Source organism: Corapipo altera, unplaced genomic scaffold (assembly GCF_003945725.1).
Source record: "Corapipo altera isolate COAL_440 unplaced genomic scaffold, ASM394572v1 1, whole genome shotgun sequence".
In the NCBI taxonomy this organism is placed as follows: Eukaryota; Metazoa; Chordata; class Aves; order Passeriformes; family Pipridae; genus Corapipo; species Corapipo altera.
The window spans coordinates 36,424,606-36,448,181 of record NW_020884873.1 but is presented as its reverse complement, the minus strand read 5'-3'; the positions used below and the strand labels follow the sequence as shown (position 1 = coordinate 36,448,181).

At 36.7% G+C, this 23,576-nt stretch overlaps 1 protein-coding gene across 3 annotated transcripts; it reads right to left on the bottom strand.

The window, feature by feature from the left end:
• Positions 1 to 4,756: 4,756 nt before the first annotated feature.
• On the bottom strand, positions 4,757 to 23,443 carry RPAP3 (RNA polymerase II associated protein 3). Of its 3 annotated transcripts, none has more exons than XM_027656659.1 (18): positions 23,357 to 23,443; positions 22,473 to 22,514; positions 21,321 to 21,479; positions 20,639 to 20,779; positions 20,028 to 20,150; positions 18,699 to 18,826; positions 17,991 to 18,112; positions 17,579 to 17,649; positions 16,503 to 16,631; positions 15,014 to 15,141; positions 13,292 to 13,413; positions 11,780 to 11,850; positions 11,497 to 11,613; positions 10,090 to 10,301; positions 8,772 to 8,967; positions 8,152 to 8,249; positions 6,621 to 6,725; positions 4,757 to 5,526 (listed from the first exon to the last, which is right to left on the bottom strand). In XM_027656659.1, exons 3-18 carry the CDS (start codon positions 21,471 to 21,473, stop codon positions 5,469 to 5,471), a joined length of 1,974 nt encoding a protein of 657 aa, XP_027512460.1. In that variant the 5' UTR covers positions 21,474 to 21,479; positions 22,473 to 22,514; positions 23,357 to 23,443; the 3' UTR covers positions 4,757 to 5,468. The 3 variants fall into 3 exon arrangements, with proteins under 3 accessions (XP_027512460.1, XP_027512448.1, XP_027512456.1); XM_027656647.1 differs by having other exon boundaries at positions 6,625 to 6,725; XM_027656655.1 differs by lacking the exon at positions 22,473 to 22,514 and having other exon boundaries at positions 6,625 to 6,725; positions 23,357 to 23,438.
• Between the last annotated feature and the right edge of the window lie 133 nt (positions 23,444 to 23,576).

Below are 23,576 nucleotides of genomic sequence, written 5' to 3'. Positions count from 1 at the left end.
CTCTGACCTGCTGCTCAGCACATTATGGAAGACCTGTTCAAGTAAGTGGCCACAAAACAGGACTTCAACAGTTCATACAGAACATTGATATGTCTTATCATGCATCAGGACAAGGAAGACTTTTGTATATTCAATTGTTGGCTAATGTTACAGTATTTATGCCTAATGGTACATTTCTTGCTTCAAAACCCAGGTAGACACGCTTGGTATAAAGGGACAAGGAATCAAGTTTATGTTTTATGTTATCAGCTCATGCAGCAACTGTCAGAAGAGAGATTGGAAAGTCTGAAGTTTGAAGATGAAGTCTGGAAAACAAACACTACTTTCAGCTACTATTAAGAAAGCAAAAGATTTCAGAGCATCCAACCCCAACTGAAGTCAGCAATCATTTGAATAGAACACTAGAAAAATAAAATGAAAAAAAAAAAGGAATTTGCTTGGGGTTTATGCTGTTCTTACTTCAGTTTATGAAGTCAGACATTACAGTGGAAAATTTCTACAAAATGGAGCCTGAAGAAGTAAGGTCATTAGAAGGAGCTTTCAGAAAAAAAGGGCTTTGGGCAGAAATTTTTAAAAATTAAGAGGCCTTCAGATGCCATTTTCAGAGATTGAATTGCTTGCAACTAATGACAGGAGAGGGAAGGCAGTAGAGAATATGATGTTTTGAACCTGACGGAAAACAGAAAGGGCACAGTGAAAATGAAGACTTAAATTCAGAAAGAGGGAATCAGCACACAGTGACAGATATAACAAGAAAGATCTGATGCAAATGGTTTATGTGAAATACTACAAGAAAAAAAAAAGAGACCACTGCATAAAACCCACACAGCTTTACTCCGGCACTCAATCTGAACTGCATGCTTAAGAGATGTGACTACAGTGAAAAATATAATTTCACCTTTTATTCTGAAGGTTGTACCTTCCCTTAGCCTAACCAGTAAAGAAAACAAGGTCAGATAAATCACTACTGCAATTCCAGGTCATTTGGCAGACTTGCATGTGCCAATATTAAATGAAGACTATATTCAAGCTTAGAATGTGTTCCTGAGAGGTCAGGCTAATTTCCTGCTCTCTCAAGGATAACCAGTAACATGGGATTTTGCAGGGTCATGTTGTCTTCTGAATAAAACAACCTTTAGAAATACACCTTAACTTACAAAAGCATCATGCAAAAGCAGCAGTGATACAATGCAGTTCAAAACACTATTTGCTCTCTATGATCTGAGAAAGAAAAGAGTTTGACTGACAGCTGGTAGAAAAGAAAGCTGCAGGGCTAATCTTATCTGGGGAGAAGTGAGAGTCAATAAGTGTGCAGCCCTATGCTTTATTAAAGCCCTTATTGCTATTCCTAGAAAAGTACCAATTTACTGAAAACAAACAAATGAAAAAACCTACCGGCAGAAGAGACTGGTAGAGCCTCGTGCCTTACAATTGCCACCAGATGGGACACAGGTGAAGGCGAAGAGGATATATATGTAATGCTCCACACTTTTAGATTCTAATACTGACAGTTGAGTAATCTCGAGCTGCCTAGCCTAAATACAGCACCTAAATACAACCTTGAAAGCTTCATGTACTTTGTCTTCTCTCTGCTTCCTCTGTTGTAGCACTGCTCATTAAAGTTTCATGGTAAGAAAATATAAGGGCTGGAAAAGGTACAGTAGAGTTGACAGTTACTAAGTAAATGATAACAAGTTCAAATTGTGGCAATGGAAAGAGAAGACAGTAAGTGTAAAAATGGACCAACCAAGGAGCTCTTCAATGATCTCAAAAGAGAAAAGCATATAAGTAATTAAAATGAGGACAGATTGTTTTAAGAATTATTAAGAGTAATAAGAAAATACAGAACCAAAAGAAGATGACAAAATGAGCATCAGTTGACAGGAGTAAGAAGAGACCGCTCTGTCAGTGCACTAACAATAAAAGAAAAAAAACAAGGGAAGTGTTAGTTATGCAAGATGAAAGAAAAACAACTGACAGCCGATGACATTAGTAATGAACTGTTCAATATCTGTTTCCACTTGAGTATTCCCTAGTGATGGCAACTACAAGCAACTGTATCCACATAACTGACAAAGCAAGCTCTCTGCCTAGTAAGAGGAGAATGAGTTAGAACATAAGTTTCCTGAATGTCAGTGTTCACAGGACCCCAAAGACTTATACTCTATATGTTAAAAATGGGTATGCTAACCTCATATTAACATTATAAAATATATAAATATAAATTTATATTAATAAAATTATTTTAAAAGTAGCTTCAAAAGCAATAGTAGTAGTTGATGTGAGGATTAGCAAGCTGAAATGTCTATTTTTAAACAGAACAACAAGGAAGAAGAGAAGCAGCAAAAACTTCTTGAGTAGAGTCACGACCGTTAATTTTTTATCCTGAAAGGTTTTTTTTAACAAGTACTCAAACTATATTCACCTATGCTTTCCACAGTAACTGACACAAGTCCACCAAGAACAAGTTACGTTAAAATTCTTTCTTCCACAGTAGTGTAACAAAAACCAGTCAATCGAGCATTTTTATCTTGTCATGTAACTGTCACAGGACATTCTTATAAGCAAGACAAACACAGCTCTGATGAAACTATTACTTTACAAATGCCGAGCTAGCTAGTTATTGGAAAGGTAAAAAATAAAGTCACAGTCTACTGTCAAAAGGGAAAGCTGTAAGGATCTTCTGTAGAAGTATGCCCTAGGATAAATTCCATCAATATTCTAACTACCCGGATTATGAAACCAATAGACAATATGGAGTTTGTCTCCTGGATCTACTGAAAGACAATATTAAAATTTAAAAAATGATCTTGACAAGATAAAAGGTTGTCTAAAAAACCATAACATTTAATAGTGATAAGGAATCATTCAAAACTCAAGTTTGAATCCATCACTACAGCAAACATGACCTCAGATTTTTGACACCTTGAATGGTGCAAGATAGCAAAGGGCTATAAGTATTCTACTCTGTTTATCTGCCTCACACTATTTACATTATTTTTTTGTGACACAATAGCAATATAACCAGTGTAAAGCATGTTGGATTAAAAAAAAAAAAAAAAAGAGGGGAAAAAAAAAAATCCACTTCTCTCGCCAAAAAGGATTCTTATTTCAAATCTAGAAATCTTCTCCATGTTTCATTAAACTCTCCAATTCAGAGATCTGGCAATCTTTAACAATTTAGAAGAGAAAAACACTGCCATCTCCTGGAGCAGGTGAAGTTGGCACTTCTCCAAATGCTCTCTGCTCTCTGTCTTGCATTGTTTTTTATGTATTGAAAAGTAACTTCGGAGACTTAACAAGTCACCATCAGATGTTGCATTTATAAATAAAAAGGAAAAGACTACAGTAGCATATGACTTGCAAGATAAATCTTCTGGCGTAGGTTCAGTAGCAACATGAATCAGGTCTACTCATCCACTCCACCAAATTCTACATGCTTGAACAACTTCCTTTTCATCAGCCCTCCTCAACATGCACAAATCCTGAACAGAAATCTCTGTAAAAGCAGCAGTGGGACCAGAAGCCAACCAAGACAGCTTATTCTCATTAAAAGCATAGCGCACTGCATGAGGTGGAGTTGTAGGTGACTCGTGGCCTACAGTTTTCAAATCTTTCTGCTATCAGTTTGCTTTTACTTTTGAAAGTCCCTATTATAATAATTTATTTTCATCCATCAGCATTCAAAAGGCAGCTTTTGAGAATGTACCACATGCTCTATTAGTATAACTCAGTCAGGCATATTCCTCTAGTCTACACCGAACAACCTGTAACAGTGCATAGGAAGGCACACTGTATGTACAAAATCTATATTATGAAATTACTCTGCTATGTACTCCACCACCCCTCTGTCCCCTGGCATGGTGTCTATTATTTACAGTAGTATCCCTGATACCTTCTCCAAAGTGCTTTACAATAAGGGGAATAAATAGCCTGTTATCATAACTTGGGACACACCTAGAAATAATTCATATTGCAGGTAATCTGCAAGCAGTGTTATATAAGGGCTCTTCCATTTCCCCAATAACACTGGCTATTCTCGTGCTCAGTTCCAGGACTAACAGGAACCATTTTAGGGATTGAGTCTCAGTTCTGTTCCTGTCAGTTGTTACCAAGCCCAAGGATTTAGCTCAGTTACTTTTTTTTAAGTATATCTGAACTAGGCCATAACACAGCTCTTATGTTTTAAAATTATTTTTCTAATACTGACTACACAGAAGACAACATTTATACCTTTTCCTATTAATCGATGTTGGGAGTTTGAAGTCTTTTTGAACGCTGTAGCTGTTTAATCATTCCTCTTAAAAACAGCACAACTATCAAAAAAGCATTAATATCTAAAAGCTTCCATAGTCAGAGAAGCATCAGTACAGCACAAGGGCTGAATCAGGACAAAAGTAAACTGGCAGAATATTAGTATCTGCAGGATAGAAGAGCCTGCAGTCAAACCTAGAGACACAGGCAAATTTTTAGATACCACCACATGGATACTACAATTAAATATTACAGAATATTTGGCAAGTGCTATTATTTCCTCCTTCTGGTCATTTGAACAGTACAAACAGTTTATTAAGTCTAATGCTCGATCTTATCTAAGAATTTCAGTTAATTTCATGGGTTTGCCTTCTTCATACTAGAAAGGTATTTTGCTTAGCCTCCTGAGTCATCTTAAGGGGTTTACCTGGTTAGGAACAACTGACTCAAAAGGTAATTTTTACCAGATTATGTTAAAAACACTCTTGAAAGAAGAGAAGTGTTTTTCATTAAACTTTTAGTTTAATTCTACAGTATTTGTCTTCCTTCTATTCTGCCATTACAGTTCAGGTTCACAGGAATAGATTCCAAGGTTCTCAGCTGCCAATGCCAAAACTCCACTTTTAGGTAAACTCAAGTAAAAATTTTGGAATATTCTGCCATCATAACTCTGGTTCGCTTTGCAAAGTACAAGTTCTCGTGTCATCTTTAGAGAAGAGTGATTTGGTACCTTAATTAAAAAATTCCTTAAAAATGCAGTATCTTCAGTTCAACATTTATTTAGTTTATTTTCTAAAATAAAAAACCATGCACATTTCTAATATACAACATTTGATTCTTACCAAAGACATGTTTATAATTTTTTTTTCTTTTTAATAAAGATCTCTATCTACAGTCCAAATCCTGAATGCCAACCTGCTCAACCGTTTCGCAGGCAAACAGATTCTGCTGAAGAAAATGTAGATTTGTATTGTTTCAGGTCCTGGAAAGCAACTGTATCCGCAGAACTAAATAATTATCTCTTCAGAACTAATAATTATCTTCTCTGCCATTTGGCTAAACCAAGTTTAAGAGTTTCATTATTTATAAAAAGCAACAAAATTCCAGTCTTTATACATTTCTTAGCTGATTTCCACATGAAAAACATGTAGAAATGGAAGTTTACATGTCAGTCATCTTACTAAGAGAAAATGCCATATTTCTTCTCCAATTCTTCAACAGAAGCATCTTTTAATCCCATGTGGTTCACATGATTGAATAACACCCGTGTAACTGTAAAAGAAAATCCCAACATGAATGGTTATTTTTTGATTCATGCTCTTAAGGTAAATTAGTCCAATTCTTTCCCCGGTGAGAGAAAGGGGTCTATGGATTATATAGCTGAAGTATGAATACATTTTCAGAACTGCTGAGGACGAACAAAAGCAGCAAAGGGAAACTCTCACTTTGTTTTGATGCCCAGGAGCTCCCTAACAACATATCCTTAAACAGTGTATAATCCTGACAACAGAGAGCTTTTATTTTGTTTACTATCTTGACACTATGCCATTAAATGCAGAAGATAAAAGTTAATGCCAGATGGCAGATAAAACTTAGATAAGGTTAAAGGCGTGAATGCAATTTTTAAGAGGAATTTACTTGCACTTAAATAAGTTTTTTATTTTAACAAAATTCACATATCAAAATTTTGAAAGTATAAGGGTTATTAGTGAAACTCAGCTGTAGATAGTAAATTTAACATTATTTGACCCCAGAGAAATGTTTTGCTTATAAGTATCTCACTACCACACAGTCTGTCTGCTGTGCTAAATAAATAAAAAGTTTGACATAAACCCCACTGTTATAAGCCATAAACTCAAGCCAGTGTCAACTTGAATTGCAAACTAAAATAATCGATGCCTTGAGAACAGGACCGAAAACCACGTTGAGTGGTTTAGAGACATTTGCATTCTTTTGCCAACAGAAAAGTCAGGATTTGTCAAGAAGTAGTTGCAAATTGTGGAAACTGTGTAATCCGGATACCTGTTATCTCAGATACAAGATTTCATACAAATTCATAAATATTTTACAGTACCAGCTAGAAACTGACATGCTAGTGAAGCTTATTTTATCAGAATAAAATGCAGCAGTATTACTGATTAAAATAAGAGGATTTAGCTGTAGCTTTCAAATCTAAACAATAAAAAAGGAATCAAAGGATTAAGAAAAACTACACGACACTCATATTAACTTCTAAACCAATCAAAAAGCTAGACAACTAAACTGATTATTATATGGAATAAACAAGAGTGCCACTAAACTTTACATATTTTTTGTTAGACTCTAGAGTATCACAAAATAAGTTTAAAAAAGCACTACCAAATTACTTACTTTTTTTCTCTGAGCCTGACATAAACATTACTGCCATATCAAATCTTTTTAATTCAGAGAGCCTCTGGAGGATTTCAAGGATGAGTGATGGCTCCTCTTTCCTGAAGAAGATTATTAGAAATATAAAAATAACTACTGTTGATTAGAAAGACCCAGTAACTGCAAGCGATATTAAAGAATTCAGGAAGAAATTAGAGGACCAGAAAACAGAATTCCCTTCTCTGCCTCTCCTATTCCCTATCTTTCTCGTCTTTCCTGTTCATTCTTCCATTCACAATGCAAAAAGTCAATATCCAGAAACCTTTATGTAAGCATCATTCTTCCACAGAGCAAGAGTGAAGAAATATAAAAACCTAGACTGATGCAAACTGACTGCTGGTTCTGTACAGATTACCTATTACATGATTTAATGCTTACACCTGGCCATAACATCATCATTTTTATACATATTGGGTAGTGTGAAAGGAAGCAGCACCTGTGGCCACAAGAAGCTCAGTGAAAAGCTGAGCCAATTACAGTTGCCTAAATTTTTATCCATTCAGAGAATCCCTAGATTGTGTTCATTTTACATTCTTCTGGTCAACAGTAAACATTGTCTTTGTCACAAATACTAACAAACTATTTTTCTTCCATAGCTTCACACTTCTTCAGGAGGGAGACAGAACTTTCACCTCACAGCAAACAATTTCAACTTCCTAGCCTTTATATGTCATACCACCAAATGCAGGACAGTATGTCTGAAGACGGCATTTTTCATCCATATGACAGATATTTTACTTTTAAGGAAACCAAGGGAAAGGCAAACATTGAATTACATTTGCTCTTCTACATAGAACAATGTCCTAAAAACATTTCCAGTGTGTGCTCGCAGGCAGAGTAATTCACAGAAGTGGTACACTGCCTCTGACAGGTAAAATGAACTTTAGCACTCAAATGGTAGCGTGGATAGAAATTTCAAAAATATTTTGTCAGGTCCTGTCCTATCAGAACTTCAGTCTCCAACACACATTTACCACAGGCTACTGTAAAATGCTAGCACATTATTAGAAGTCTCAATGCATCACAATAAGCATAGCATAAAACCAAACCTCTCAGAATTTCTCAACTTTAGAAAGTTAAAATAGAAGACAATGTGTAATTATATGTGATAAACAGAATATATACAGCAATATGAATAAAAGCTATTTCATATAGTCTAATGTTAGTTTCTGGTGCTCTTTAGAAGAACTAGATTCAACAACCCACAGTAAAAAGTATTTATTTCTTCACTTCTTTTCCATCTGATTTTTCAAGATAAGTTTCATTTCTTATGAAGGAACAATTGAGTCATTCCAGTTACTGTCTCATGCCTATGTAATGTTGTGTGCTGGAAGTAATTTTGTATGCCCAAGGTTGGGACTAGAGAGGAAAAAAAAAACCCAAACAAACACACAATAAAAAACAACCTCCCTGCTGTCAAAGAAAAACAAACCCAAAGCCCTCAGAACAGCAATAAGCAATGTAAAACAAAGGAGGAGTTAAACTTACTCAATGTAGAAATCATGTAGAATTTTCAGTATCTGGTTAAACAAATCTGGATCTAAGGATTTCTGAAACAGCTTTGCATAAAGCGAGGGCTCTATTTGCTTTGGAAAAATTAAAAAAGTGTTATTTTTGGACAAAATGAATACACCCGAGTCATGACAGTTAGATTTCCATTTTAAGAATGTCTTGGACAACGATGAAGCAAATAAAACCCAAATCACACTATTTGACATTAAGTATCAATTTTTGGGTTGTTTTTGACTGTGTTTCAAGCATTTGTTCAGTTTAAAATTGTTGCTATGTCTAATTACCCTAGAAGCATTCACCTGAAAAACTCTAATTTCACATGGTTACTAATGTATTTAAGTCTTTAAAGAACAAGGGCCTATGTTTGAAAAAAAAAAAGATTATGCAGACACTGTACTCTAAGTGAGTGAAAAGCCAGGCACAAGAGAAGAAATACTCAAATGTGGACCAAACTTTGTGAAGGCCATTAAAAAAAAGGGGCTATTGTACACTGTTAAGACATTCTAAACACAGCTCTCTCTTCCACCTAAGTGTACTGTTTCTTCAACATCATTTGAAGAACTGTCCAAGCACTGTTGATACTCTACATTTCATACCTTCAGGTACAAATACATGTTTTCTGGGCAGTCTTTTAACTTCCTGAAGTCAGACTCAAGCTGGAAAGAGTTTGCGGGAACAGCAGGAACTGGAGAAGCAGACATAAACGATCTTCTGATATCTTTTTCTCTCTGTTTGCTTGCAGGGGAAGATGGATGCAATGTTGATGAAATTCCTTTCACACTAACAGGAAGCCTGCAAAGGTATTTTGAGACACATAATCAAGAAAACATTTAAAGAAATCCTACACTGAGACCTAATCATTTTTTTAAAATAACGTGTTTTAGCTTAAGCAGATATTCAAAAATCCCTTCAGTTTATAGAAGCTTTATATTCGATTCACCTTTTCTAAAAAAAACCACCATCACATGTGCAAGTACTTAAATTTACTCAGCCTCTCTCTATTTTGTTTCTGGAAATAACTGCATTTTATGGTATGTTTCTCCCATACATACCTAAAAAAAAATTGCAATTTCATAATGCAAAACAATAACCATGTCAAATGAACAAACTGGTTTCAATGCTGATAGCAGTGGATCTATTTTTTGTCTTATAAGTTGTCACTTAAGTCCATTTATTTTTTAGACATCATAAAATGGCTAAGAATATACTTTTTTCTTCAACACTTCACAGTAAATCCATCTAACTGAGCTGGAAAAGGTGGGTGCAGGGGAAGTGTTTCTTACATGAATTCTTCAATCAGGGTTCCATAAAAAGTATTTACTATTAACAGAATGAGATTGTGTCAATGCAGTGGACAACAAGTAGAGTTCCACACTCAGCAAGGAGTGTTCTATACTTTAGTGTAGTTTTAGCAAGCCAGACTTCAGTTTGCCTAACTAACACAGTGTAACTTAAAAACTCTGAGTAAACCTTAAGTTATTAGCTGCATGCTTAGCAGAGGAAAGGGTGGTGACGCTCATTTGCTCCTCTTCTCTCACACAACAGGTGTGCAAAGAATACTTGAACTCTGCACAAAATCTACTCTAAACCACTACAAATAAAAAGCACAGCTAGGGAAAATGGAGTGCACAAGCAAAAGAGAGTATGGCATGCAGGAAAACACTATGAATTTGTTTTTATTCTCAATGTAAGAATGAGTTTTCCATCTGACACTAAAGAGATCATACTTGGCTCCACCACTGCACAATCAAAGAGGCAGATGTGCCATAACTGCAGTTTCTTTCAACATTTTCTTTTTAATTCAGATTCTCCAAAATATCTTTGATACCTCATCACATGCAGACATTTGGAAATGAAGATTACATTTCAACTGCACTTACCTTTTTAAAAGAGGATCAGAATTATTTTACTTACTTTAATGGTGGTGCATCACTGATTTCTTCTATTTTCAAGTGCTTTGCTTTTGGAATATCTATTGTAGCTAACAGATCATCCTGATCTAGAGTCTCTGTTGTTTCAACACTCAGTGAATTCCTCCAGTTATTGACTAAAGAAGTAGTGCCGGGCAAGTCACCATCAGGTGTATCATCATCAACTTCTTCAATTTCTATTCTTCGCAATGGCTTCTGAACAGAACACATACTTCATGTCATATGCAGTCTCAAACACAAGTGTTTATACAGGCCCCCAACACAGCTGTGTATAATTTAAAATAATCTTATCATAACCATTTACATCTGTAGTGGTGCACACAGAAGACACTTTCAATAAAGCTAAATGGTAAAAAAGGAAACTTCATTAAATTCTACATGAAGCCTGATATGATCATTTTATTGCTTTACCCTCATAAACCAGTATATCCTTATTCTAGAGAATCTCAGAATCTGCATTGTGTTTTCACCGTAATAATTAAAATAATAATAATTAAAAATCTATACTTTTTTCGGCTAAGGTTGAATAAGCAAGATCTGTCATATACTTTGGCCAATGATGTAGCCAAGCTTTGTATGTAATCTAGCAAGACAAGTAAATATCCAGCAATATAAGCCTTGACCCACAACTTAAAATTCTGATATAATAAATCTCTGTAACTCAACCCTGCTGACTGACCAAGTTTCATATAAAAGTCTGAGCAAGCTTTGCACTTACGTAACTCATTTCTCAATGTATAAAGATTAAACGTACTAAAAGAGGAAGCCTAATGCATAAAGAATGCTGGTATAACTCTCTGTATTATCATATTTTTTCATATATATCTCATTAATCTGAGTATAACCACTGATAACTCACAGTCAAGAAATATTGTTTATTGAAAACCAATACCCAGCTGTTCTACAGTTTATGAAATGAAAATGCAGGCTCAAAGCTCTGGCAGTAGCTCTACGTGACAGCAGCATAGGCAAAATGTCTTGCTACCACTATGGCGCTGCTGTAGAAACTGTAAACAGCAGAAGAAAAGAAGGAAAGTTTACCCAGAGCTTTGTCAAGTATGTGATCAAACACAGAGACTCAACTGTCTCCCCTTTCCTCTCAATTGCAATGTTAGCTACAGACACTGGACAGGGCTGTGGGGTTGCCTCCCTATTTCACGTTATAAAAGTACGCATACACCATATTTTCTGAGGGTGGTACTGTAGGCTGAATGCTTACACCACTGCTGCTGTGAACTTCAGCATTTCCATGTACGTGTATGTTCTTGAAAAATATCAAGAGTAATTTTTGGCTTTCCACGGGCCAAGAGTTAATCTACAAGAAGTAGATTTTTAACTTTAAGCTCTACTTTACCCATCATTATAGAAAGCAACTCACAAAACAACTTACTGTTGATTTAATCTGTAATGGGTTATCAATCAGTTTCACTATATTTTTTATTTCCGTTTCTTTTATCAATACTGCAGGATATTCTTGGTGAGTTTGCTGTTCTTTCTCAGTTAACTCCTGAAAAAAATTGGCAAGTTATCCATAAGATCAGACGTTTCATGAATAATTACAAGATGCTAAAAATAATGTAATAAAGAATAAAAAAATTCTAACAGTATACTATAGCCTTACATAAAACTCCCAAAGAAACAAAAAACCACCCAACTTGTGTAAGTATACATACATTCCTTATTTTAGTGAGTTCGTTTATTGCTTGTTTATTTCCAGGTTCCAGCTTCAGAACAGCTTCAAAATCTGAGTGAAAAACAACATATAAATTGTGGATTTTACAAATTACAGTGTACTCATGGAAGATTTTTAAACCTTCTATTTTCCTTTCATAGCTCTTAAATTAAAGGCAGGTAAGTCATGGAATCACAGAATGGGGAAGGTTGGAAGGCAACACAGTGGGTCCTCTGGTTCAACCTCCCTGCTCAAGCAGGGTCATCCAAGAGCACATGGCACAGGATTGTGTCCAGATGGTTCTTTAGTATCTCCAGTGAGGGAGACTCCACAACCTCTCTGGGGAATTTGTTCCTGTCACCCACACAGTAAAGAAGTTCTTCCTCATATTAAGGTAGAACTGCCTGTGCCTCAGTTCCCATCACCTCTTTTCCTAATGCTCAGCACCACTGAGAAGAGCCTGGATCCATCCTCTTGGCACCCACCCTTCAGATACACTCATTGATGAGGTCCCCTCTCAGATCTCTCTTCTCAAGGCTGAACAGGCCCAGTTCCCTCAACCTCTCCTCCTAAGAGAGATGCTCCAGTCCCTTAATCATCTTTCTCACCCTCCACTGGGCCTGCTCAGGAGCTCCATGTCTCTCTTGTAGTGGGGAGCCCAGAACTGGACACAACACTCCAAATGTGGCATCACTAGGGCTGAGAAGACGGGCAGGATCACCTCCCTCGACCTGCTGGCAATGCCTTTCCTAATGCACCCTGGGATACCACTGGCCTTTTTGGCCACAAGGGCACACTGCTGGTTCATGGACAGCTTGTTGTCCACCAGAACTTCCAGGTCTTTCTCTGTAGAGCTGCTTTCCAGCAGGTAGCCCCCAGTGTGTCCTGGTGCATAGAGTTATTCTTCCCCAGGTGCAGGACCCTGCATTTGACTTTGTTGAATTTCTCTGCCCATCTCTCCAACCTGCTGAGGTCCTTCTGAAGGGTTGCACAGCACTCTGGGATATCGGCCACTCCTTCCAGCTTTATGTCACCAGGGAACTTGCTGAGGAGGCATCTACCCCTTCATCCAAGTCACTGATGAATAAGTTAAACAATACTGGGCCCAGTATTGAACTGTGGGGGATACCACTAGTGATAGGCTTCCAATTAGAGCCTATGACACAGATTACAACCCTCTGGGATTTGTTGTTCATTCAGTTCTCAGCTTACCTCAGTGTCCACTCACAGGTCATCCTAATGCTTATACCATGACCCACTTTTTAAACAAATTTTTCAAACTATTTCTTACTACTTATCATAAACAACAACAACAGTTGTAATTTCACACAAAACTGTCTTCCCAACACATGGATACCAACACAAGAGTTTTTATACATATTCAGTGAAACCCAACTAAATCCCTCAGTTTTTCCTTTTTGCACTGATAATCTTGATTAGTCAGAGTAAAAAAATCAGCATGACCTTATACTGATCTCTTACCTGCCACATTTAGGCTAAGTCAAAGTCATACCTTGCATAGCTTCTTTTAGCTTTCCAAGAGCAACTCTGGCAGCTCCTCTTCTGGCAAAAGCTTTAGAATAGGAGGCATCTAAGAGCAGAGCTTGTGTACAGTCATCTTCTGCCTCTTCATATCTCAGCAAAAGAGTAGTACAAAATTAATAATCAGTTTCAACAGGAAGTTTCAACTGAAAAGACAGAGCTACCCAAACCAATTAAAATATAAAGGTAGATCCTAATTGCCTACATAGATATACATGTCACTAAGCTAAAATGTAAAAAAACCCCAAAACTCATAAAATATGATTTTTCAACACCTTGAAATTTGAGTCAAATCTTTTGGTATCTCATAATAAAAAAATTCACTTCCTTTGTGAAAATAAATGTTTAAAGCTTGTCAGAGCAGAGGCCACCTTAAACACTCAATAGCCTTAAAATCAAAGTCAGGACCATGGTTTTCTTCTGAAAACCAGAAATACCATTACAAACAAAGAAAAAGTACAAGAAAGGAGAAGCAAGCAAACATGAGAATAAATTTTTCTACATCTGAATTTCTGTGACTTATCCTTAACTATTTCAAAATGGAAAGTTCAGTATATCCTTGCATTAATGTCATTTGTTTCATTTTAAGATCAAATTTTTCCATCCCATTTGTATTTAGTTATATTAGATCATGATTCCACTATGTGCTCATTAAAGTATTTTCATTCATTCCTCTTCTTCTTCAAACTATCACTATATTTATTGAAATTAATTTTTATTTGCAGTTCTTATAGATACTAGCAGTTTGTATGAATACCAATGAGCTTCTGTTTCATTTTATGTTTGATTCTCTTCCAAATGTAAAGACTCACGATACACGGAGTTATCATACAGAATCGATTTGCTTGCTTGGCAATTCAATTAAAGTATCACTTCCTCTGACTCTCAGAGAATATTATTTGCATTATGATGTACTTTAAATGATAAGTGTTGTGTCAGAAATACTACCCATGCAACCTATTTTACAATATCCTAATTTGAGATCGATGTACTGTCTCTACAGATACCCAACCTTGTCACAGAACATAACACTGAGCTCTCTGCTTCTCATGCTACCATCTTGAAAGTTTTAAATTACCACACCATCAGGGAGTCAAAAAAAGTTCAGACTTCAAAAATGGTCATATGGAACTTATCTAGTTTGCTGAAAAGCATGCATTTCCTACTGTTTCTAGGTTATCTGGCTAAAGCTTAATTAAAAATAAACAAACTACACATACATGTCTCCATTAGTGAACTTAACAAAATAGTTTAAAAGATCACATTTTCCAGAAAAAGCTTCTGTTCATTCCCTTTGAAGTCAAAAGCTATAATCCACTTCTTTTTACAGTGCAACATTAGTAGCTGAGCATGCTTTATAGTCAAAAAAGACAAAGGTTCGGGCAGTTCCTTTCAGAAAGGTGACTATCTGAATTTTATGCACATAAAAGAAAAAAAATCCAACTTTAGAAACTATAATTTCATACTGGTGCTATTTTATTCTCTCAGAACTTTTTCCTACATAATACATTGCAAGGTCACACTCAAATTTGTTCCCTCTTCCTTTACTGCTTTCAACATGATTTATTCTATACTGAATTCTAACAAGACCTAGAAGGAGCGACAATAACTCAACCTGAATGAAAATCTACTGGATCATTATTCCGTCTAGTTCACATCAAACAAACAACACAGCATTCGCAACGCCACTTACTTCTCAATCTTTAGGTAGGCCATGGCTCTGTTAGCCGGCAGCAGCGCATTGGCGCCATCTGCTGCGATACCACGGGTGTAACATTCTATTGCAGCCTCGTACTTTCCTTCTTTGAAATAACCATTACCCTGGAATATTTAGGTCAGAAAAAAAGAGCATTAAGAAAGATCCAGTGCAATGAGTCCTCTCAGCAGACAGGGTCACAACATCACAAATCATAAAGAACACCCATATCAAGGCAGACATTTATGGTTTCTTTCCTCATATCTAGGCAGAACACAAAAGGTACCTTACTTCTTTCTAATACTTTTTAATACAGGATTAAAACTCTGCACGTGGCAAACTTTTAAGGGCAGACTTGTAAGCCTACAACTTCTTATTTATCTTGATGCTTGATGTGCAGGATAAGCCATCCTGTAACCCCCAAATTTAAACATGACCTGAACCTTTATAATTCCCCTTTCAAGGTGACTTTTGCACTGCACAAATCCACCTTTGTCCTGCTACATCCATGAATCTTATCCCCAAATATTACCTGGGTCCAAATGTTGTTGTTTTGTAATTAATGCTCCATACAAGAAAATTATATTACTTTTTTGTTCGTTTTTGGGGACTAAAACTATCTTTTGCTTCTCAGAACTACTATGAGGCCACGTATCTTCTCTGCTACTACTCTACTCACTGGCAAAAAATGAAAGGCCACAGTTCAGATTTGACAAGATCCATGTTGCCAGGAACAGGCCTGCAGTGAGTCAACTTTGCTACCAATTTGAGACTGAAATTTCTGTTCTGTGATCTATTCAGACTCTTGTTCCTTTTACCTACTTAATGTAGGGTTTCATTCTTTTCCTACTAATTACTTCTCACAACCAGTAAAACAAATCTGAATATTGATAACAAGTCAGAAGTTACATAGCTAGGTAAGTGAACAGATACAAAATTTTGGTTTAGTTGGTAATGTTATTTCTTAATTGAAAGAGTGGTGAGAGGGAGAAATCAATAAGCCAACTTTGAGTTAGACTATGTATCCAGAAATATGTTTTTACTGTCATTGCTGCCTGCACACTAAAAGTCTGTCTTATAAGTACTTTCCACTATGTAATCAAAGGTTTAAAACCACAAGAAATAGTCCACAACTCTACTTGGACAAGCAGCGGTCAGAAGCAAGATGAATATAATAATGGAGAAATGGGAACTTTGTAAAGTGCAGTTCAGGTTCTACTTGTCTTACCACATATTTGAAATTTAGCATATGCAATTTGGGCCATAAAAGCTACCTTGCATAATTATTCCTCAAGAAGAATCCAAACAGAATCCACTCACCTTCCTACAGAGCCCAAAACGAGAAACAATTAAGGTTACATCAAGGACATTGCATTTATGAAGTTCAAGATAGCATCAGGTTTAATTTATACATTTGCATAGCTATTATCACAACACAACTTTTTTTTACTAGGTTTCTCCTGTTCAACCTGAACCTGTGATTTACCAGATCTTTTTCTGCAATAGCCTTCTGCTTGAGCTGCAGCTCTTCAATGCGCTGCTTCTCTCCATCCGTTAATCCTGTTCTGACATCTTCAAACTCTTTCTGTTCTGAACCTTCTTTTGATGACAGAGCCTGCAAAGATGTATTTTTGCCCTCAGTATTTCCCCGCTTACACATTTTCAGAACATAAATTATAAATTCTGAATTTTTAAGATGCAAAAATCTGCCAAACTTTATACGAAATCCTTGTGTTGTAAATTGAATACAAATAGAAGAGACCATTTTAAATTGTTTCTTGAAAATGTATTTCTATGAGCGACTGCAAGTCAGAATAATACTTGGTAAATAAAAAGTATGTAATTTCTGAAGCACAATGCAAAATGACTCAAGAAACCTGTTTGTATATACTGCAATCCACAAATCATTTATTTCTTCAATTCCTCGAGACTTTGTGTCTTCATTCCGAAAACATATTTTTCAAGCACTTTCCAAAAAACAGTTAAAGAGGTATAAGGATATTTATACAGCATTGAGAGGTGAGTTTATATTTCGTAAGTCATCATAATCAACATTCTCTCCCTGTCATGAAAGGGATCAGAATTGCAGTGGAGTATTATGCTCTGTTAGGCTTAAAACAACTTCCTGGTTTGGCTGACCACAGCAATCAGTGGGACTACAAGCAGGCTAGCTGTTCAGTTTTAATTGCCAAGAGAACACAGAGGTTCTCTCGTGTTGTGCTACCTTGTACCGAGCTTGACTGAAAGAAGCATTAACACAGGAAGTAGAAAATGAGGGAAAATTAAAAAAAACCCAACCAACCAAAGAAACCAAAACCAAACAAAAAACCCCAGGTGGTGTACACATAGTCATAGTCTGCTGATTCACTATTACACTGATGTTTGTATATGTGCTAGTTTATCCAAAAGTAACTCAATTACAGATGTTGATCTCAGTGAACTTCAAAGGCCATAAAACGCACAAGAATTTGTTGAATCAGTTCTTGTTATAAATACAGACTGATAAAGACATAAACTGAACAGGGTGTATTAATTTATGCTAGAGTCTATTAATCTTATTACCTGATCAATTTTCTTCAGTTCATTTTTAGCTTCAAAGTTGTTTGCATCCAGCTCTAAAACTTTTTCATAATCTATCAGAAGACCAGAAAAATATGTTTCAGGTAAGAAGGACAGACCAGTAAGAGCATTCTTTTGAGATAATCCTTTTTTTGTAGTTACTCAAGAAGCTTGATACTGTGAGGAATATATCATTCTAAGACATTTAAAGCTAAGTTATTCTAGAACTACTAACATCTGCAGCAATCATTTGGACTTGCCACTTGAACTTATGCAACAGGGTATTTCATTTCTTTGTTTATAGGAAACAAAAATTAAATTCCTACCTCAAATAAGCAGATCACACAAGTCCTAATCAAGCAGACAGATGAACAGTTTATATGTATTCTGAGGAAAGAATTTTAAAAAGACCTACCTTCTTTAGCACCTTGAAGATTTTTCAAAGCAAAACGAGCAGCCCCTCTTCTCACATAAGCCTTAATGTAATTTTTATCTAAAGCAAGTGCTAAATTGCAGTCAGATTCTGCAACAGAAAACCTATAAAAAAATGAATGAGGAGTTTGGACACATCTAGGTAACAAACCCCAAAACTTCAGCAATTTATCTTACTTGAACCTTCCTAGGTTCTTGATAACATGGAAACTTTACATACTTCAGAAGAGACACAGAACAGTATTTAAACATCTCTTGATTTAGAATACATCAAAACAAGGAAAACAGAGGTCAACAACCACTACTGCCATAGAAAAAATAACCAACTCCTCTGTAACCTTTCTACCCCAAAACAGGTCAAAGCCTTAGAAACAGAGCTCTCTGAATCTGAACGGCAATTTAGATGGTGAACTTCCTCTTTCTCTTTTTTCTTCAAGCGTTAAATTCTAACATAGAAGACAGTGAACTTCTAGCATGAAAGCAGAGGAAAAACAGATGAGGGAGACTACCACCAGATTCCTTATCCTAGTGATTCCTATCTTACTTCGAAATTGGAAAGTAGTCTGCAACAGTAGTTTTACATAGACTGTATCACAGTATGATATATAATCAAGACTTAAAACCAGACCAAAAATCTGAAGGTAGCAATTCAAGTAAGAAAACATTACAGATTTAACAATGCAAGTCTTACTTTTTCATTCTATAAAAAGCCGATGCTCTGTTTGTGGGCAATACTGGATTGTATGGATCAGAATGCATCCCTCTAGTATAGCATTTTATAGCTTCATCAAAGTTTCCCTGTTTAAAGTAGCTATTACCCTGCAAACAGAAAAAAGCCTTTTCAGTAAGTTACTTTACATTGGCAGAAACATTGTTAATTTTTGGTGAAAAAAAATAGAAAATCAAATTTTGTATTTTAGAATGCTCAAATGTTTTTGTACAACGTTTTTCAAGAAGTGCTATTTTACTGTGAAACCTGTTTTTAAACTAATATATTCTAAGTATCCCACATATTAAATAGTTCTCATGATATAGCTCATGACGCGATTTTACAAAATATTGATTTTCGGTATCTGTAGGTCATTTCCAGAAACCTGTGACAAGCACATACACAGCTGCTTAAAGACTGAATTAATTTTTTAAAAGTTTTTAGTAACTAGATTAGGCACCTCTGTTTTCCAAGATAATTATTGTAATTTCTCCCTCCTTTGAGACACAACTTTTATCTCTTGCACCCTCAAGTACTTCACTGCAGTCAAGATGATATAATGGCAATGACACCTCAATTACTCAGTGCAGACTGCAGATTACACGTTTAGGAATTTTCACAGCAGAACCCCCCAAAAAATCCCCAAAAACCCACAAAAAAACTTACAAAAAACCAAACCAAAACTAAAACTCTTATGAAGTAAAGCATGCACTGACAGATGGGCTAGGTAATTGCTTATAAACAAAGAACTTTCTCCAAACCACACAAGTTGCTGCACAACTTAGCCTGTTTCTCATGCCAATGAATCACGAGATAGATCTCTCTCTGTATCCCACCTTATTAGGTAAAATAGAATTGGTACAAACTTGACATTACTAAGGCAGAGGAGACATACAAGTTCATCCGTCATTCCCAGATGTACTGGCCCCACAAAGGGACTGTCTCTAAATCCTTGGGTATTTAGTTTGGGGCATTCAGACGTTTTGTTCAGGTAAAAAACTGCTTGATCTATATGGCAATTCTATATAGTAATTCAACTTCTCAAAGTAAAAAATCACCAACACATTTATCATCATAAGCATCCATTAAGTAGAATCTGACAGGCTTGCTGCTATTTGTGATGAGAAGAAAGAGAATTGCAGTAGGAATTTTCTATTTTGGAATAGGCAGGAAAAGAGACATAAAAATTTCCAGATAGGAAATTCTTCTACCAGATGTGTGGTCTCAGTGGATGATCTTTAAAACAAACTACAAATGCTCCTACATCTAAATTGCTACTTTGCCAGTAACACATATCTATAATGCTATAACCTTTTCCTTCTCCGCAAGAGCCTTTTCTGCATCTATACGAATTCCATCTTCTTCAGAGTCTGATTCTGGAGATACAGAATCATGAGTACTATCTTCTTTATCGAGTTCTTCAAGTATTTTATCCTGAAATCAGAAAAAAACCCAAACCACCTATTACCTTCATTATAATTCAACAGTGTAAAATAATAAAAAGTAAGACTTTCAGAAAATTATGTGTTTTCAAAAATCTTTACGCCTCTCTACTAAGCAGTATTCCACATTTCAAAAGTGAGAGAACTATCCTTTAATACTAGCAGCTGTGTTTAGTCTTAAATTCTACTAGAATTATGACCTTTTCATAGACCTGTTGTCAACATAGATTTTTTTTTCCTTAAACTCAAATTCAATCTGCTGGATAAAAGCACAGTCAATAGAAAACCAAGCATTTATCAATATTCCAAATACTAACCACATAACCTTTTTAGGAGAAAGCTATTTTATGTTTATACAGTACCCAGCACAGTAAGAGACCATCTTGTAGACTGAACTCTCAGTACTCTAACAAAATTTGATTTTAACACAGAATCAGCTGAGGACAAGATTCAGGTAACAAAGCAAATATTCTGACTCACCACATCAAGTTTTCCCCATGTTTCATAATCATAGGACTTGATCTTGTTTTTCTTGTTTTCTTCAGACGTTATCTTTGAAGGGACGTTACTTTTGCTTTTCTTCTTTTTCTTAAAAGCCTTGTTTCGAATTGGTGGTAAATTCTAAATTAAGTAATTTAATACAAAACAGATGTGTGAAAGTCACTTGCATTGAAGAATCTATAGTACCTATATCTAGATACATCCAGTACGTATCCACTGACTAGTTTTATTTTAGAAATCCATCCAGCAAGCTGTTCTCATGAACTCCACAAAACCACTAAGAACAAGTATAAATCTTTCAACACATAGCATACATGCAGAGTATAACTGAAGAATAATTTCAATATATTAAAGTTCAGCAGTAAACAAAGTGATACTGATGCTGCCAATAGAAATATTTTCATAAATCTACCCCAAACTGACTAAACATTTACTGGCCTCATCACCTCCAGAGGCTACTACCCACAGTTCTGTTGGTGGAACAGTTTACAGAGGAATCTTTGGTCTACTTCAGATGAAGAACAAGTCAGCTGGGTTAGTTAACACCTTCTATTCACATACTTTAAGTCAACAAATGTAATTTTGCTAAAGCAACATGTAATTATTATAAACACTATCACATTATGAATAGCTAAGTTGACACTGGTCTTGTGATTTTTACCTCTTCTGGGACCCCACTCTGTTTCCTTAGTTCAGAATCCACTTCTTTAATATCTTTTTCCCAGCTCTCCAATTCTCTCACAAAATCTTGCAGCTCTTCAGCATTTTGTTTCATTTGCAGCTGTAGTTCTACTGCTTTATTCGGTGCATTCATTGTAATCTGCCAAAATTCAAGGAAGAAAGCTTTCTAAAAAGAACTTGAAAGTATAGAGAGAAAGAAGCCACCTATTTAAAAATTAAGAAGTCTGACTTATATGCAAGTAAGGCTTCCCAATAGCATAGTAGGAACCTTAAATACTAAGAGACTAAAAAGAAACACAGTTTAAACGCCACTGAAAATATGAAGGGAAGACATTATTCAGATATAACAAAGTATATCATAACAAACAAGTCATGCATTCCTGACTAAAAGCGCCCAACAAGTCAATGGTAATCCTGAAAGTGCCAGAAAGTCCCCAAAACTTAATAATTATTAACTAAATAGTCATCATAAATTTTGCTCTTAATTTTACTATCTTAAGTGAGGAAGTTGTATTATCAAAAATATCAAGTACCAATTAAAAAGTAATATTACAAATAAAAATCTTGGTTACAATTCAGAAAAAAACCCCATGTTTGTACAGTTCATATCACAAAAATCTGAAAGGATGAAGCAATCATGTTTTGAAAACAACCATGATTAAGTAACTCATGATGAGCTAAATACAAACTTAGAGAGGGAGAGTTATAAATGATTGCTAACTATAACCTCTCGACTGAAAGCTTCAGGATCTGTTACAAGCCTCATGTAAGTATAAATAAACTATTTACAGAGATAGTACGCATAAAATATTTAAGGGAAAAAAAGACTAAATTATTTAACATCTTTTATTTAACATTATTTTTAACATCTAGTAAGATAACAACCTAATATCACAGAAACATAAAAATTTTTGAGCCAAATAAAGTTAATGATTTCTGCAGTACAAGAGACAATCCATATTCATAGACAAGGGTCTCAAAGAGATGGAAAACCACATTGTATTATAACTAGCAAACTAATGCCACCAAAGTAGAAATGTTTTTACATCCACAGAAGTAAGCAGCTGAGTAGATGGCCTGCTGCAGCAGTTGTGCTTCTTCCTAGTTTATACACAGGTGGTAACACACTTACACTGAACAACTTATTTTTCTTGAAGTCTTCTAAATAGTTGGTCTATTTGAAACAAAGCAGAAAAAAACTTTGGATGAAGCAAAAAATGCGTATCTTTCATCACATTTCCAATAAAGGTGCTTACTGGGGTTTTTTTTCCCACCTACAACTGCTGTCCCATACAGAACTGTCTCTTTAATATTCAGCCTAATAATTTCGTGAAACCTGTGCATGAACACACCAAATACTCCACACAGACTTGTGTATCCTGGCCAATGGTAGTTAGAACAAGACACTTCAAAAGATGAGAGAAAATGCGCTGTGATCCGCTGAACTTTTCTTTTTGCCATGACTGACTGAAACAGTTTCCACTAAACATGTGGAAATCTAACATGAAATCTGTCTGTTTCTTCTCCGGCTGTTTCGTTCCAGTGTATAATGTAAGCTTGCTCCGTCACCCACCAGTTTAGCAACAACCTTAATCCACGCGGTGACAGCGGCCGTTTCACAGTACAGCTCTTACACCCTTTCAAGGCGCTTTTATTGGATTCTCAGAGCTGGGCCCTCCCCAACACCCGAGAGCCGCCCGGTTCCCGCGGCTCTGCGGGGGAGCAGCCGCACGGCCCGGCCGACAGCACCCGGGGCAGCGCGGGCCCGCCGGGAGCGGCTCCCCAGGCCGCGCCGCAGGAGGCCCCGAGGCGGAGAACCCCCTGTAGCCTCAACACCCGCCGCTGCACCGCCCCCAAGTTACAAGCGAGGCCTTGACTCCGTCAGGGTGGGCTCCCCCTCCCCTCGTCTCCCGCGTCACCCCGCGCGGCCGGGCCGCCACTGGACCCCGGAGCGGCGGCACCGCGGGGCTCAAGCACCGCAGCACATCCCGCTCGTCCCGTCCCTCCCGGCTTCACCTGCTCCGGGTGTCGCCCCTTCGCCCCTCCACCGCCCCTCGCACTCCCTGCGCGGCCGAGGCCCCGCCCCGGATGCAGCGCGACCCCGGAGCGGGACGGCGGAGGGAGCGGCCGGAGCCGACAGCGCCTGCGCCCCAGGCCCGCCCCCGCCCACGTGTCGGGAGCGCGGGCGGCGATTGGCGTTACCCGGCCCGGCGCGGTGCCCGCTGCCCTGAGCTCT